General features: G+C 36.8%; 1 protein-coding gene across 1 annotated transcript; it reads left to right on the top strand.

Moving 5' to 3' along the window:
- Positions 1-14,834: 14,834 nt before the first annotated feature.
- On the top strand, positions 14,835-15,239 carry LOC145104122 (uncharacterized). The gene is made up of 2 exons (XM_079041405.1): positions 14,835-14,942; positions 14,988-15,239. The coding sequence occupies exons 1-2, from the start codon at positions 14,835-14,837 to the stop codon at positions 15,237-15,239; spliced, it is 360 nt and encodes a 119-aa protein (XP_078897531.1).
- The last annotated feature ends 4,147 nt before the right edge of the window (positions 15,240-19,386 follow it).

Below are 19,386 nucleotides of genomic sequence, written 5' to 3'. Positions count from 1 at the left end.
CCGATCGGCAGGTCGAATTTCGGATTGACCTGGTACCTGGAGCAACGCCAATTGCCAAATCACCGTATAGATTAGCCCCTGTAGAAATGCAAGAGCTCTCCAGCCAATTGAACGAGTTACTAGACAAAGGGTTCATAAGAATGAGCTTCTCTCCTTGGGGAGCTCCGATTTTGTTTGTCAAAAAGAAAGATGGTTCCTTTTGCATGTGTATCGATTACCGTGATCTCAACAAGCTCACCGTCAAAAATCGATACTCTCTTCCTCGGATCGATGATCTATTTGACCGGTTACAAGGATCCAGTTACTTCTCAAAAATAGATCTGAGGTCTGGATACCATCAACTGCGAGTCCGAGAAGAAGATGTCCCCAAAACCGCCTTTCGAACTCGTTATGGGCGTTATGAATTCATGGTAATGCCTTTCGATATGTAAAATGCACCCGCGGCATTTATGGACCTGATGAACCGGGTCTGCCGACCTTTCCTAGACAACTTCGTGATAGTCTTTATCTACGACATACTGGTTTATTCTCAGAGCAAGGAAGAGCACAGCCAACATTTGCGGCAGGTTTTGGAGACTCTAAGGGCAGAGAAACTATACGCGAAATTCTCCAAGTGTGAGTTTTGGATTCGCAGAGTTAGTTTTCTGGGACACGTAGTTAGTGAGGAGGGGATACATGTGGACCCTTCCAAGATCAAAGCGATTGAGGGCTGGGCAACCCCGAGAACCCCGACGGAGATCAGGCAATTCGTAGTCCTCACTGGATATTACAGGAGTTTCATTCAGAATTTCTCCAAGATCGCCAAGCCACTCACCGCTCTAACCCAGAAGAATGTACCTTTCACCTGGGATACGAAACAAGAGGCTACCTTTCAAACCTTGAAATAAGCCCTCTGTAGTGCTCCGGTGTTGTCTCTTCCGGAGGGAACGAAAGATTTCGTGGTATATTGTGACGCTTCCAATCAAGGGTTAGGTTGTGTGCTTGTGCAGCACAGAAAGGTTATAGCCTATGCATCCAGACAACTGAAGACCCATGAGGTGAACTATACCACTCACAATCTCGAGCTTGGAGCTGTGGTCTTCGCTCTAAAGATTTAAAGGCACTACCTCTATGGGACAAAGTGCACCATCTTCACATACCACAAAAACCTCCAGCATATCCTGAACCAGAAGGAACTAAACATGAGGCAGCGACGATGGGTTAAGCTGCTGAATGACTATGAATGTGAGATCTGGTATCATCCAGGCAAGGCCAATGTGGTGGCCGATGCCCTAAGCAGAAAGGAATACTCGGGTCGCCGAGTGAGAACACTAACGATGGCCATCCATTCCCACTTGTCTTCACAAATCAAGGAGGCTCAACTGGAAGCCTTGAAGCCGGAAAACATCGCAAACGAAGCCTTGCGTGGGATGGATAAGAATTTTACAATCAAGGATGACGGAGCCTACTACCTCATGGACCGGATCTGGACACCAAAGTTCGGTGGACTCAGAGACGTGGTCATGAACGAAGCCCACAAGACAAGATACTTCGTCCATCCGGGTTCCGAAAAGATGTACCTAGATCTCAAACAACAATATTGGTGGCCGAATATGAAAGTCAAAACTGCTACCTACGTGGGCTAGTGCCTGACTTGCGCCAAGGTGAAGGTCTATCAGAAGCCCTCGAGACTCCTTCAACAACCGAAGTTACCTGAGTGGAAATGGGAGCGAATAACAATAGATTTTATAACCAAATTGCCCAAGATGGCAGACGGATTGGATGCCATCTGGGTGATTGTCGACCGATTGGCCAAATCCGCCCATTTCCTGCCAATAAAGGAGACATATAAAATGGAAAGGCTGACCCGAATCTACATAAAGGAGGCTGTGAGGCTTCATGGCGTGCCAAAATCTATTCATCTTCGACCAAGACAGCAGATTTACCTCGTGATTTTGGCACTCACTCAAGAGGTCGTTGGGAACCCACCTCGATATGAGCATTGCCTACCATCCCCAAACAGATGGCCAGAGTGAGAGGACCATCCAAACCTTGGAGGATATGCTCCGAGCCTGTGTGATAGACTTCGGCAAAGCATGGGATACCCATTTGTCGCTAATCGAATTCTCGTACAACAACAACTATCACACAAGCATCAAGGTCGCCCCCTTCGAGGCCTTATACGAGCGAAAATGCATATCACCCCTCTGTTGGGCTGAAGTGGGGGATACTCAACTGGAGAAAGGGCAGGTACCAAACAACACTCTTACTGGGCCCGAGATTATCAGGGAAACAACTGAGAAGATCGTTCAGATCAGGGAGCGACTCCAGGCATCTCGAGACCGATAGAAGAGCTACACTGACAGACGAAGGAAGCCTCTAGAATTCCAAGTCAGTGATCGCGTACTGCTAAAGGTTTCTCCCCGGAAAGGGATGATATGCTTTGGAAAGCCGGGAAAGTTGAATCCAAGATACATCGGGCCATTGGAAATCCTTTCCAGGATTGGTCCGGTGGCTTACAAGCTGCAGTTGCCACCAGAGCTCAGCAATGTACACCCTGTCTTTCATGTGTCAAACCTGAAGAAATGTTTATCTGACGAGACTCTCGTTGTCCCGCTTGACGAAATTAAGGTGAATGAAAATCTCCACTTCGTTGAGGAACTAGTTGAAATCATGGATAAAGAAGTGAAACGAACAAAGCAAAATCGCATTCCGATTATGAAGGTCCGATGGAGCGCCAAACGAGGACCAGAGTTCACCTGGGAACGCGAATACCAGATGATGCAAAAATACCCCCATCTCTTCTCTAATTCTTAAGGGCTACTTTGGAACGAATTTCGGGACGAATTTCCCTTTAACGGGGGGATGATGTCACAACTAGCAAATTAGAGTTGAGACTGTGATTCTTATACGAAACAATTTCCTCCATGTAACCTTGCAACACCCAATTAGTGAAATTCAAACTACAATGTTATTTAAAATTCATACGTGCATACATTGTGAATCAAGCCTCACACAAGCCCAAAAACTCGATCCAATAGTTAAGTCCAATCAATTTTGGGCCTTAGCCCAAGAATTCTCGGCCTAACACCTTATTGGGCCAATAACCCTTCATTGAGCCCTTTTGGGCCGAAAACTCCTTCCATGAACCTTATTGGTCCGAGAGCATTCCTTTGGGCCTTATTGGGCCGAAAGCCTTTTCTTTAGGCCTTATTGGGCCGAGAGCTTTCCTTTGCACCTCATTAGGCCGAAAGCCTTTGTGACAACCCGAAATTTCTAACATGTGCATCCTTCATTTTTATTAAAGTTAGCCTCGTTTTTTCTATTTTATAATGAAGTTTTGGGTCTATATAAGTACATTAGGCTTAGTATAATCAAGATATGAGTCTTAGGAAGGGTTAGAATGTGTGTAGCATCACTAAAACAGGCCAAACACACCTAGCAAGGTGTGTGCGGCCGCACACAGCCGACCGCACACCCTCCTAGCCTCACACTCCAGCCTATATAAAGGCCACTCAGTCAACCTTACACCCTTTTTCACACTCCGTCAAAGCTGGAACATTTTCTCTCAAGAGTTCTTCAAGTTTTCCTCTCCAATCATCAAAGCAAGTAAGTAAACATCCTTAGATCATTACTACAACACATTATAACGCCTTTTCCTCGAGTTTGATCCATGAAATCATCATTCTAGATGATCTTCATGTGTGTACGACCGCACACACACCATGTGTGACCGCACACACATCTTTTGGTCCTAAAATGGGCTTAAACACACATCCAAGCTTAGCATCGACCAAAACACCTTCTTAGGATCATCACAAAGCCTTGGAAAATCGATTTGGACACATTTGTAGGAGTGTGTACGGCCGCACACAGGCCTAGCCGCACACACCTGGCCGCACACGCCATGTGCAACCTTAAGGGTCCAAAATGACAACAAACCCCCAATCCGGTTAAGCAATGGTCAAAACACCTTCACTAGAACATCCCAAAGGCTCGGAACCACGTTTTTGACACACTCCATAGTGAGTGTGCGGCCGCACACAGGCTTGGCCGCACACTCTGGCCGCACACACACAAAACCCATGTTTTTGTAGCCTTACACCCCAATATAGGGCCATACACTCCTTATGTGCAACCATATGGGTTGGTAACACTTAATTCTAAGTGTTTTTATGTCCTTAGGACACGTCCCTATCACCATTAGTGGTTATATCTACTAAATGTATTCACATAAATGTAACTATATGTTAAATAGGACCCGTTTGTGCTCGAGACTCCGTTTGACACCCAACAATCCTATATTGATCTTCCATTCGAGTTACTCACTGCAGGTGAGTTCATACCCCTTAATTAACCTTTTAAATGATTTTAAATGTTTTTATGGGGGGAATACAAGTTGAACAATTCTAGTTATTGCTTTAATCACATGTGATTAATAATTAGAATAAACAGAAAGATTTACTACTACTTTCAAATTGCTAATCAAACTTATGGATTTTCAAGCTTTCAAACCTTTTTACTAAACTCTTTTGATGCTAAAACTGTTTTCAAACTCTTTTATATTTGTAATACTTTCAAATCAATATCTACACCCGTATATTTATATAAGTAAGACTTGAAGGACTTAGGACTGATAGCTCACCTTACTTCATGTTCCTTGTTTGGTTGTGGACTTAGGGTATTCTGTTATCGGTCCGAATGTAGTTGAATTCTTAGTTATCTATCATATATATATATATATATATATATATGTTAGATATAAAGGCTTTCACTTCAGTTCAGTACCTTTGTGTAACAAAGGCATCCAAACAACCTTACTATTTAACTATTATAGGTATAGTTAAGGGATTACTACTTACTACTACTATTACAACGACCCATACAAGAGTCAGTACATTTATGAGTCACTACATAAGTACTACATTGAGTAACAGGACATACTATACACTATACAAGAGAACATACTATACACTATACAAGAGAACATACTATACACTATACGAACATTAAATACTAAAACAGACTGTGACATACTACTTCTCGATACGACACTTCATTGTGCTATCACCGTGTAACCAGAGTCTCCTGGAGGGAGAGCGGGCATTATGTGTATAGATCTATACGGGACAGACACTCCCACATCCCGACTGCTAGCTACAGTCCGAGCCGATAAGGCCCAGGGGTGACAAAATGTCACCATACTACGCGTGACCTGGAGGGTCATCAGTTATTCAGCCGTCGATCAGCATGGTTACATACGAGTTCACATTCAAACCTTAAATTAACTAAATAAGGATTTAAGGCAAAAATGGACTTTGCGAGGCGTATCGTCTGGAGTCTACATATTTTCTACGTTGGACTTTTCGAGGCGTATCGTCTGTAGTCTACATATTTTCTACGTTGGACTTTTCGAGGCGTATCGTCTGGAGTCTACATATTTTCTACGTTGGACTTTTCGAGGCGTACCGCCTGGAGTCTACATATTACTACTATGGACTTTTCGAGGCATATCGTCTGGAGTCTACATATTTTCTACGTTGGACTTTTCGAGGCGTACCGCCTAGAGTCTACATATTAATACTATGGACTTTTCGAGGCGTATTGTTCATTCAGTACCACCTGGAGTCTGTATTTCATTACCTTGTGACTTAGTCACATACTCGTTAAGTAAACTATATTTTTATACTAATAGTTTTAACCGGGGAAAAACCCTTACATTTACAAAAGAACAATTATACAAACAATCGGGTCTTGGTAGAAGACTACCTTTTTACTGGAAAACATAGGGTTTTCTAGGGAGTACAGTATTTCCAAAAACATTTGAAATCAATTACTACACTACATTGTTACTAACATTTTTATACAAGCAATGACACTAAATACTTATGAACTCACCAGCTTTATGCTGATAAACTCTTTCAAAATAACTTGTATTCTCAGGTCATCAGTAGTCAGGTACAGATGAAGCTTTTGAGAAGATGGAGCACATACAAGACTCATCTTTTATTTTGATTATACTTTTGGTGTCTTACAAACTATACAGAATACGCTTGTATTATAATTATTATATTAATGCAATAGATGTTGTTGCTTGTCTTTACTATTATGCATTGTTGTGATACTGTACATGACGTCCTCTACCCCAGAATGTTTCCGCCGTTCTTGGTTTTGGGGTGTGACATCCTTTTCTTTAGGCTTTAATGGACCGAAAACCCCTATTGGGCCAAGCCAAAAATCGAAACCCACTCTTTTTGGGCCACCCTTTGGACCGAGAACCCTATGGGGTCGGTTGGAGTTTGAACAAAAAAAAAAGGAAAAAGATAAGGAAAATACCTTGCCACCTCCTTATTACCCAACATACACCAAAGCCATGGACTACCATATATCCATGCAACTCTCACATCATCTATCAAAAAAGTCAAACAAACTCTCTCTCTCTCTCTCTCTCTCTCTCTCTCTCTCTTTTTAGGATCGGCCGACCCTCACCCTCCCACACTCCCACAAATCTCTCACTCACCACTGTCTCAAGTCCCTCTCATTCTCTCAAAATTTTTGTGTGTATGTGTGTGTTTGGTAAGGGTTTCTTCAAGCAACACTCAAAAACTTGGTAAGTTTCTTGTAAACTTAAGTGATTTCTATGCATATCTAAGTCAAGAACTTCTTGTTTACACACTTTTGTTGTGTGTTAAGCTCTTACAAACACCAACTTTTCGAGAATCTCTCCAAGGCAAGGCTAGGCTCTAAAATTTCCTTCTTCTTCTTTTACCTCACGAAATCAACCAAGGTGAGCTTCATACCCCACTATTTTTGTGTTTTTCATCCTTTTTTTGGGGGGGGGGGGGGATAAAAGTCAAGTGTTGTTTAAATCTTTGGATTTGCATGCCCTTGTGTGTTTATGTAACTACTTGTGTTTGAAATGTTGAATACCTCATGCTAACACTCCATAAACTTGAGATTTAGAAGCCTCATGAGGCTAGAGTAAATCTATCCTTTAGAAAGTTTCATGTATCATGGTTATGAGTTGAAGATAAAACAAGTTCTCAAATAAAAAGGGTGCTTAATGTATGTTAAAAATCAAAGAAAATGATAATAATATATTTGTGTTATAAAAGTTTTTGGGGTCATGTTAAAACACCTAAAATGGAAAAAATATGGGTGTTCCACTCAAAAATGGTTAAGTTTTGGACATATGCATTTTTAACACTTATACTTACACAAATATTTGGATGTAATAAATTTCAAGATTTTATGTGTATTTTGGTGAAAATCGTGACATGCTAGAGTCACAACAAAATGGTATATTTTGTGTTACAAAACTCTTAAACTAAATTTGGTGTGTTAAACTGTGACATCCCCAATTTCTCGGCCAGAAAAGACCGATTTAGTTTATGCTTTTAAAATAAAATCAGAGTAATCTTCCCAAAGATGTTGCGGAATTGTTCCCAAAACAAATTATAATAAAAATTTGTCAAAGTATTTCTTAAAGAAATATATTTTCATTATATAACAAAACCTCGGGATGTCATGTTCCGATACAGACCAAAAGCATAAACAGTATATTATAAGCCTTACAACATTTATTTACATCTACTGGCCTATAATCCAAAATCTCTCGCCATCGTCCAACTATGCCCTTGTTTCTCTACCTGTAATATAGAAAACTGAGTGGGTCAGGCTTGGGAGCCTGGTGAACATATAGGGTTTCAACCCACAAATAATAAATTTATTAATTTCATCAACCAACAATAAATTTATTAATTTCATCGACCAACAATAACCCTGACTACCCGTTCCCGTTATCCTCACTTTACGTCCCTAAAAAAAACCTTATCATAAGAGATATAGCCTAAGGATTTTCATCGGGGTGACAACACTGCTTCGGGGGTTCCTCAGCAATTTATTTCAAATGGGCACGAAGTCACATCGTCGCTAGGGTTTATACAACAGGCACTAAATCCATAGCTGTCAGGGTTTATACAACAGGCACTAAGTCCATAGATGCTAGAGTTTATACAACATATGCTAAGTCCATAGCTCTCCTTTATCAACAATATTATTCACGGGAATCCACCTGAAATAAATGTCAATGGGTTTTTAGAGTACATCTGATGAACATATAGTTCACAACACCTACAGGTTGCGAGCCTGCTAGTGTTCCACGGACCGTCTAGAATAGTCCATGGTTGTCATCCATACTCTGTTGAATGACCGGGGGGCAACGTTTGGGTAAGTGCTTCTCTCATATTTTACCCCTCACCCTCATCTCATGATCTATATCCCTGATCATCACTTTATCAAAATTATCTTTCATCACATACCAACTATTTCGTCTGCCCATGTTTTACCCAACATTTTTGTAGATATAAAATACATATACAGTTTAAATCATTTAAAACCTGTATAAATCATTCATTCAACATCCATCTCAAATAAACAAACAATATATATTTACATAGCACATATTTTATATAAAATACTTCATATCTATGTCTAAGATGAAAGTGACTACACACTCACTTGATAAGACGGCGATTCGACAACACTTCGTCCCTTAAAACTATCTTTTTCGATGAAACCGAGGTGTTTTCTCAAAAACCGGGCTCTGCGCGGGCAGAGTTTCAACTTGAAAATTTTATTTTCTCAGGGACTACGGGACTTCGAGACTTGCTTCGGGTGTTAGGGATGTTCCCTAGGCTTCGGGGTGGTTTAGAGTAGCTAGAGAGGGTATTGAGAGTGAAAGAGTATAAGAATTAACAACCATTTCCGAAGGGCTTCGCTTGCTATTTATAGGGTTTCTAAAACATGTCCACGTCGTGGATTTGATGTACACATTGTGGCAAATGGCTGAATCACTTCGTAGGCTTGCCATCTGCGTTCTAGCTTCGAAAGGTGTCCAAATGACTTTTCCACGTCGTGGAGTCTTAACACATCACTCCCATAGACTTCGCACGTGTTTTCTAGCCTCGATTAGTGTCCTTGACCAATTCCACGTCGTGGACCTTATTTCCACGTCGTGGAATTGAGACTGATTAGGGTTTCTGCCACGTGTCATGCCCTTAGACTGCTACATCTTCGGAAGGTCATAACTTTTGCATACAAAATCCGTTTTTGATGTTCTTTATATCAACGCGTAGGTGGAGACGTACTCTACAACTTTTATTTAGACTCTTAAGGCTAAAAAGTATTTTATCATAAACTCACTTTTTACGATTCCCGGTGTCGTGCCAGTTTTATCGCGAAACTTCGACAGGTCATAACTTCTTCGTTATAACTCGGATTTCGGAGATCTTTATATGTACTTACACCTTGTGACATATACTACAACTTAGTTAAGATTATTTATTCTAAATAATCCTCTATCAAAAAGTCATTTTTGACGCTTATCGTCTCTAAATTGACTAGCCCGAATCTGCGGGCGTTACATAAACAAACTACAAAACTTGATTATTTTAAAAATAATTTTTACTAGCAAGATAGTCGTAATATGTTGTCGCCATTTTAGTGGTTTAAAAACTTAGATAATTATGCTATTTACACAACATATTTTACAAGTAGACAAGTCCATAAATGATTATTTATAAAAAGTGTTATAAATAATTTAACCAAAACGGTATACAAAACAGAATTACTACGACAGGAAAATCTGCGTGTCATAATCTGTCCATCATAAAGCTTTTAAAAGTACAAGTATAAGCTGTATGTCATAAAGCTGTAAAACGCGTGTCATAAAACTCCAGTCACGAATTTACACTAGTAATGTTATTTTCATTATTCAACAATGGAAGTCAAAGTTCGCGTAAATCTGTTAAGTCACTTGTGAGACTTTCCTTTACCATACCTACCTAGAGTATACCGTAAGTCCTGTAGTTATAACAAGAGTCTCCTGGATGGAGAGCGAGGTAATTGTGTATAGATCTATACGGGGCTGACACCCCCACACCTGAGTTGTTCGCTACAGCTAGACGGGGCCGGTCTAGGGTGACAAATATCTTAACGAAACCGATGCCTGAAGAACGCCATGATAGGCATATCAGTCATATTAAGCATGGTTGTAACGACTCACATATGGATTAACAATTTTATTTGGATTTACGAAATTATACACTTCATTGGTTTTGTAAAATATAAAACTACGCTTCATTTTTGTACATTAATATCGCCATCCCAGTCTTAGGGTTTTAAGACTACAATTCTTCATAAAAAAGGAAATATGGGATTTTCTGGGAACACCCACTCTTTTTAATTACAAACAAAAGAAAACAAAGGACACACATGCAATTATTCACAGTTTTAGAACGAGACTTACAAACCATTTTTCACAGAAAATATCGGATTTTCTGGAATTTTACAAATTATTACAATCAAAGATGTTACAAAGCTTTTTATACAAATATGCTTATGAACTCACCAACTTTTTAGTTGACGCTTTTCAAAACGACTTGTATTCTTAGGGACTCAGTGAGCAGGTATTCGGGCTATGGATTTTGGATATTTGCTACATTTTGGAACATCATATTTTATGTCACTTTTGTGTTTATTTGTGAACAAATACAATCTGTAAACAATGTATGTTGGTATCTTTTAATGTATGATGTTTGCTTGCTATGTTTCATTCATATTCAATTGTTATGATGCTATACAATGACGTCATCCGCCGTCGGACGTTTCCGTCGTTCTGGTTTGGGGGTATGACACTAGTTTTGAATTATTTTCTATGGTATTTGTAAATAAAGCATTACTGTGGTCATGCTGAAGATTAATTACAAAGTTGGCCTAACTAGTTTCTTGTTTGCTTGAGGACAAGCAAAGTCCAAGTATGTAGTATTTTGATATCTCTTATTTTACACAGTTATTTTGTATGATATTTTACTACTTTAAGCTACATTTTAATGTAGTTATAGATAAAAGATAATTATAATGCTTAGAACTGCTATTGTAGATAAATGTGTTGCTGGGAAGTAAAGGAAGCAAAATGAGCTAATATTTAGATTGGCTTCGAGGAGCAGAAAGAGTGCACAAATCAAGAAGTATGTGACGCATTAATCTTCCATATGCGACCCGTCGATTGGATCAAATTTAAAACCCTTGATGATTTTCGTATTATGCGACACATATTTCTTCTATATGCACCGCGTCTTTCTGTTTAGCATAATCACTAAAAATAGATGTATTCCCTTTAATATAATTATCACACCACATATCATTTCTTGGTCAACAAAAACCTTCAAAGCTGCGGTTTTGCAAGTTTGGAAGGCGATCAGACGGTTAACGAGGAAAAGGGATTTGAAGGATCGAGAGAAAAACAATTAGGAAATTCTTTATTTTGCTTTATTGTCTACATTTAGCACTTTGTTATGGTTTTATTATATTCTTGTTTCTAATTGAGGACAGAAAATCCATTTTAGTTTTGGTTAGATGTAGATAAACCTTGATTTTTTTTGGTTTTATTGCTATTTGGATTTTATGAAGTTATTTAATTTATCTTGTTTGTTTAATCAAAGATTCATGAGTTAAATTTTGTATCTTTATCTCCTATTGCCGAGTTTGCATGATTTAGAGGACCAATACGATTATGTAGGCTCGAATCATAATTGTTCATGACTACTGACAATTGTGACTAGAGATGGACCAAATCCTAAGGTTAACCTAATAAAGAGTTGAACTTTAGTGTGTGTTCTTGCATTAGATAATCATTATGTGCACCAATTAATTGACATAATCGCTGAGGATCAACTACTAGATCAATTCTTGCATGATATGAATTAAATAATGACTATACGGATAATTAATATCATGATCATTGAGTCAAGAGTCCTTAGAGTCATTAGGATTTGTTAATAGACTAAGGGAACTAATCTACTTAGGAATTTGTGAATAACATCTAATATCACTTGCATGACGTAGGAATCAAACATATTTAAAGGGTATATCAAAGTCTAAGAAAAGTTAACTTAGATATGTCTTTTCCATTCAGTTTTCAATGGTCGTTTAGTTTTGGTTTGTTGCTTAGTTTAATTTAATTTAATTTACTTTAAATGCAATTTCCCCTTTGCTTTAGTCTTTAATTTAACTAGTAATCATATGTTTAAATCCTAATTCACTCCCATCCCCTTAAAGTTCGACACCCTGTGTTACGAATGATATACTATGATACGATTGGGTATACTTGTCCAATAGTGTAATAGTTCCCAATTCCGATGAATCGGTTATAAACTTTAATGTGTAGAAATTAGTCCAAAAACTATGGTTAAGATTTTGAAATTTTGATATGTACAAAACAATCCAAAAACTTGATGTGTAAAATCTCGTTTTAAATTTATAACCAGTCCAAATACTTAATGTGTAAAATCTCATTTAAATTTATATCCGATTTTACTAAGATTGAAAATGTGGATAAAGAATATTTTTTAACACAAAACAACAAGTTTACTTTTAATCATGTATACGCAAAGAAAAGTAATTAAATATATATAAAAGTAAAATTTTGTTACCTCACAATTCATTATCCCTTCTTAATATTTTTAATTTATTAAAAAATATATTAATCTGTAAAATATTTATTTTTATAAAATTTTATTTTATAAATCTATTTTTAAACACTTGAAAAACCATTAGACAAAAGTTTTTATAAAAATAAATATTTATAATTGTTATAAAAATGGAAATTATTCTAATAATTAACTTATAAATAATTATATTTCTCTCTTAGAACTTTATGTTATAAATATTTTAGTAAGTATTTATACAAACTTATTTCTAAAGTCCATTTTTAATTTCCTTCTTAAACGTAAGTTTAATTTTATTAGAAACTTCAATTCTCAAGGTTATATTCTTAACTTTTTGTTTAGCACTCAAATATGTGTGCAAGTGTTTCATGTTCTTATCTATTTTCTTCTCTGTGAATGCTTGAAAATATTGACGTTTTATATGAATATAATATTTGAATGATCATCAAAATGCTTTCCATTTAATATAATTGCGGTAATAGGTAAGTCACATTTTAATGATTAATTTTTTGATCAAGAAAGAAATTTGAAAAACTATATATAAAAATGTATATTTTACATATTAATAATTTTTTTAATAACATTAAAATGAAAGATTAAGAAGAGATAATGAATTATGAGGCAACATAATTTTTTTGTTCATGGGTTATATAATATTTAGAACAAATATCTTATCCTTTCTATTATAGCATACCATTATCAACCTCAATGTTTTCCTAAGGAAAGGAAATCTTGAACATCAACATTTCCTTTGATTTTCTTTCCTTTTTTGCTTTTTGTGGATTGAAGCAAGATGATGTCTAAAATTCTAACCTAAGATTTTGACAACTTATGCCTTCACCTGACGCGCATATATATATATATATATATATATATATATATATATATATATATATATATATATATATATATATATATATATATATAGGTTTAGGTTCTATGGAAAACAAAAAAACCTAAAAAAACTCTAAAAATCATAAAAATACATAAAAAAAATACTTAGAGATCACAAAAAATATTTTTGAATTTTTTTTATAAAAAATCGCAGGTTTTTGTTGAAATTCACTAAAAAAAAAAAAAATTTCAAAATTTTTTCACCGATTTTTATAAAAAGCTGCGATTTTTTCAAAAAAATTTTCAAAAAAAAGTTTTGTGATCTCTAAGTATTTTTTTTATGCATTTTTATGATTTTTAGGGTTTTTTTAAGGTTTTTTTGTTTTCCAAATAACTCTTCCCTATATATATATATATATATATATATATATATATATATATATATAGGGAATGGTTATTTGGAAAACAAAAAACCCTAAAAATCATAAAAATGCATAAAAAAAATACCTAGAGATCACAAAACTTTTTTTTGACATTTTTTATGAAAAAATCGCAGGTTTTTAAAGAAATTCGCTGAAAATTTTTTTGAAAAAAATTGATTTTTTATTTTTTTTCAGCGAATTTTAATAAAAAGCTGCGATTTTTTATAAAAAATCCAAAAAAAAGTTTTGTGATCTCTAACTATTTTTTTTATGCATTTTTATGATTTTTAGGGTTTTTTGTTTTCCATAGAACCTAAACCTATATATATATATATATATATATATATATATATATATATATATATATATATATATATATATATATATATATATATATATATATATATATATATATATATATATATAGGTTCATTTGATACCATGTTAATTTTGTGAGACCATAAGACGCAATCTAAAAATAATTTTAAAATGCAAAATAAAAGGAAAAAATCTAAAAATTCTTTTTTTAATTATTATTTTCATCATTTTATTTACTTAAAAAAATAAAATTTAAATAAATTTAAATAAAAATAAATAAATAAAAATTATTTTTTTTTGAAAAATACGTGAAATATAGTGTTTTCACATAAAAATTTTCAATTATTTTGCATTTTAAAAATGTTTTTTTATCTACAAAATGAATGGCTAGGATTGCGTCTCCCCTTCTTACAAAATATAGTGTTCTCACATGAATCTATCTATATATATATATATATATATATATATATATATATATATATATATATATATATATATATATATATATATATTTAAAGGGATTGATTTATTTTGGTGCTTATCTGAAACATGTCATTATCTTTATTGGTCATTATCTTTGTTTAGATAGTTATTCCGTATTATTTGTTTTGTTAGTTAGCTTTGGTTTAGCTCTATTTATTCGTGATTTCATTGCCTCTATAATATGGATCTTTTGATCATAATGAAATAAAGCTATAAGCAACTTCTGCTTTTCACCAAATTCTTTATGGTATCAAAGTAATAGATCTGATTAGGTAATTGAATATCAGCCATGACCGGAGAAAAGGGAGATGGCAGCAAGAAACCTGAAGGTGGAGAGACGATTGATGTCAATTCACCTTATTACATTCATGCATCAGACTACACAAAACAAATGCAGGTTAATGATGTGTTGAATGATAATAACTAAAATGAATGGAAACAGGAGATGAGGAATTTTCTTCTTGCGAAAAACAAGATGGGACTGGTAGATGGTTCTATTGAGAAACCAGAGGTATCATCGCCGATGCATACGGCGTGGATACGTGCAGATGCAATGATCAAGGGCTGGTTGACCACCGCCATGGAGAAGGAAATAAGAACAAGTGTCAGGTTTGCAAATACTTCCTCGGAGATTTGGCAGGACCTTGAAGAACGGTTCGAGAAAGAATGGGCGCCTCAAGCTTATGAGTTGTAACAATCACTTAACGTGACGAGCCAAGATGGGAATTTAGTCTCTAATTACTACACCAAACTTAGGTCCATTTGGGATGAATTGCAGATGTTCCTACCATCTCCACGATGCACCTGCGAAGGGTGCGATTGTGGGATTGGTAAAAAGCTGAATGAACTAAGGGAAAGGAAAGGACTTATGAGTTCCTAATGGGTCTAGATGATGAATTCTCAGTCATCAGAACTCAGATCCTTGCGATGAAGCCTAACCCTCCGATTGGTAATGTTTATCATCTTCTAGCTGAAGATGAACAACAAAGGGCGCTATCCGGAGGAGTGAAAAGAACAGGCACTTAATCGTCGGCCTTCCAGGCGAATTATAATCAGCAGCGCGGCCAACGACAACCTACAAACAAAACGACGACGCAAACAATAGGCAAATCGACACAGAAATTCGTCAAGTCAGAAATCGATAAAAAGGTCAAGTGCTCTTTCTGTCAGCGTGAAGAGCATAGCAAGGAAGGATGTTTCAAGATAATCGGGTATCCTGAGTGGTGGCCCAGAAATAAAGAGAATCCCAAAGCTGTCTGTGTCAAGTTGGGCCCGAGCCTGATCCCCTGGACTCACTGATGAACAGTACCATTTATTCGTCGAGCACTTCAAGGAAGGGTTAGACATGACAAACAATAACAAGCAGCCTATGGCAAACATGGCAGGTAGAAACGATATTTTTGATGGGTGGATTGTTGCCTCGAGAGCTACCGAGCACATGACACAGAGACTTGATTTCTTGTTCAACAAAACACAAAACTCCAAAAATTCACCTGTTGTCATTCCTAATGGAGACAAAGTGTCGGTCATGGGAGAGGGTGAACATACCTTGCCTGGGGGAGTCAATATTAAATGAGTTTTGTTTGTACCAAATTTTAATTACAACCTTCTCTCGGTTGGAAAACTCGCAGATGATTTAAATTGTGCAGTAACCTTTTTCCCTGGATTTTTTTATCATGCAGGAGTTGGGGACGAAGCACTTGATTGGAGTGGGTAATAGGAGTGGAGGGTTGTATCGGATGGGGGTAACAAAGATGAAGACAAGTGAGGCACTTATGTCAAATTTTGAAGTCTGGCACAAGAGACTCGGCCATCCATCAACCAAATAAAATTCAAGTTTGACTTTTATCGATGTTACAAAAGAAAATCAGTTCAATAAATGTGATGCTTGCCTTAAAGCAAAACATACTAGGCTTCCATTTCCAGTTAGTGAAATAAAAACCTTTTCTTGTTTTGATTTAATACATTGTGACGTGTGGGGAAAATATAGAACACCTTCTATTAGTAAAGCATCATATTTTTTGACTATTGTTGATGATTTTAGTAGAGCCGTTTGGACATTTTTAATAAAACACAAACATGAGGCAAGTACCTGTCTCATTGATTTTCACAAAATGGTTCAAACACAATTTGGCAAACGAATTAAGCGGATAAGGTGTGACAATGGTGGGGAGTTTGTTTCCAATAGAATGCGTGATTTTTACTCTCAAGAAGGGATAGTCTTGGAAACTACATGTCCCCACACCTCACAACAAAATGGTGTGGTAGAACGCAAGCATAGACACTTACTTGAGACAGCTCGTGCACTACGTTTCGAAGCCAACTTACCGAAGGTCTTTTGGGATGAGTGCGTCTTAACGGCCACCTACCTCATAAATCGAATTCCAACCAAGGTGCTTAAAGGAGTCACGGCATACGAGGTACTTTTTAATCAAAATCCTGCATATGATCATATGAGAGTATTTGGGTGTTTGTTCTATTATCGAAATACGGAAACAGGAGGTGACAAATTTGAGGCTCGAGGTAAACCGGGTTTATTTGTAGGGTACCCTCCAGGAGTAAAAGGATATTGGGTGTATTACATGGAGAAAAGGAAAATAGTTATTTCTAGAGATATTCGGTTTCTAGAAGATACATTTCCTATGGCTTCTGATTTGGCTAGCAAAAATGTAACGCAAGATGATATGTTTGTGCTTGAGGATGAATTGGAGAGATCTAATATGGTACATAATCATGAATCCGTACCACATGTGGAGCAAGACAGTGATGTCATTTAGGATACTATGGTTGACCTTGGTGTACCCCACGGGCCTGACTCCGAAAGTGTGCATATGACTCCCATGCACACGGAACCCTCTTCACAACATTATTCTCCCATGCATGTAGACACGAACGACGACCAGATTCATAAAGCTCCTCGAGTATGAACTCAACCTTTAAGGTTCAATGATTATGAAGTCAACTTACCCCCGTCCGTCACTCATCTGCCATCCACCTCTGATCATGTTGCTTCTACGGTACATCCCCTCTCTGATTTTTTTTCTTATAAAAACTTTTCAAAGGCTCACAAAGCACTTTTAGCAGCCATGGTTACACACTATGAGCCAAAATCTTTTAAGCATGCAGCAAAAGATGAAAGGTGGTGTTTGGCAATGAAAAAGGAGATTAGTGCTTTGGAAGCAAATGATACTTGGGCTCTAGTTGCTCTTCCTCCTGGCAAGCGTGCTATCGAATCCAAATGGATTTTTAAAATCAAATTTAAACCAAATGGCGAAGTAGAGCAATACAAAGCTCGACTTGTCGCGAAAGGGTATACCCAAATGGAGGGTGTAGATTATCATGACACCTTTGCACCAGTCGCCAAGCTGGTCACTGTGAGGATTTTACTCACCATGGCAGTAAAAAATAACTAGATCATACACCAGTTAGATTTGAACAACGCCTTTCTGCATGGAGATTTGGAGGAAGAAGTCTATATGAAAATTCCTCAAGGCTTTGGAAAAGAAGGCGATACAAGGGTTTGCTAGTTGAAGAAGTCCTTGTATGGCTTGAAACAGGCAAGCCGGAATTGGTATAACAAATTCACTTCTGCCTTACGTGAGCTTGATTTCCAACAATCTCATGCAGATCACTCTTTGTTTATTTATAGAAACAAAGAATTCTTTGTTGCGGCTTTGATCTATGTTGATGATGTGATCATTGTTGGCAATGATCCTAAGAAAATTGAACACACAAAATCCAGTCTTAATGATCGGTTTAGTATTAAAGATCTTGGCAGTCTAACCTATTTCTTGGGTATTGAAGTATCACGTATAAAAGAGGGTCTTGTTCTTAGTCAACGAAAATATACTCTTGACATACTTGATGATGCAGGTATGCTTGGGTGTCGGCTTAGTAAATTTCCCATCGAACAAAATTTAAAACTAGACAAAGGCGATAAGGAAGAAAAGGTGGATGCCAGTTTATACCGACGTTTGATTGGAAGATTGTTATATTTGCAAGCTACTAGGCCGGATATTACTTACTCGGTAAATATCTTAAGTCAATTTGTGTCAGATCCTCGCCAGAGTCATTGGAATGCGGCGCTGAAAGTTTTACGGTATCTAAAGGAACTTTAGGGCAAGGGATTTTGCTACGAAAAGAAGGCACACCTGAGTTGTTAGCCTATAGTGACTCCGATTGGCTAGGGTGTCCCATTTCTCAGCGTTCAAGAAGTGGCTACTTACTACTTTTGGGTGGTGCACCTGTTTCTTGGAAATCAAAGAAACAGTCAGTTGTGCCGAATACAGGGCCATGACGACTACTGTTAGTGAAGTTCTTTAGGTTAGATGGTTACTCTCTGAACTTGGGGTTCAAATTACCTTGCCTACTCCTCTCATGTGTGATAACGAGTCTGCGCGTCATATTGCACATAATCCAGTTTTTCACGAGCATACTAAGCATGTCGAGATCGATTGTTTCTTTGTCAGGGAAAGAGTTGAGTCCAAGAAATCACTCCGGTTCGTGTTTCTTCACAAGCCTAGATAGCCGATTTACTTACTAAACCTCTTGGTTCACATAGGTTACAGACGCTATTGGTCAAGTTGAACATTCGTAATCTCCATGTGTCAACTTAAGGGGGAGTAAAGGGATTGATTTATTTTGGTGCTTATCTGAAACATGTCATTATCTTTATTGGTCATTATCTTTGTTTAGATAGTTATTCCGTATTATTTGTTTTGTTAGTTAGCTTTGGTTTAGCTCTATTTATTCGTGATTTCCTTGCCTCTATAATATGGATCTTTTGATCATAATGAAATAAAGCTATAAGCAACTTCTGCTTTTCACCAAATTCTTTAATA

The sequence above is a fragment of the Lactuca virosa genome, chromosome 4, assembly GCF_052849685.1.
Source record: "Lactuca virosa cultivar CGN04683 chromosome 4, Lactuca_virosa_CGN04683_v6, whole genome shotgun sequence".
Classification (NCBI taxonomy): Eukaryota; Viridiplantae; Streptophyta; class Magnoliopsida; order Asterales; family Asteraceae; genus Lactuca; species Lactuca virosa.
The sequence above is the reverse complement of the archived record's forward strand: the minus strand, read 5'-3'. Positions and strand labels throughout refer to the sequence as shown.

Coding starts and splice junctions, on each gene's coding strand:
- LOC145104122 (XM_079041405.1), top strand. CDS start 14,835: ATGACCGGAGAAAAGGGAGATGGCAGCAAGAAACCTGAAGGTGGAGAG. Junction 14,943..14,987: donor ACTACACAAAACAAATGCAG/GTTAATGATGTG, acceptor GAATGGAAACAG/GAGATGAGGAATTTTCTTCT.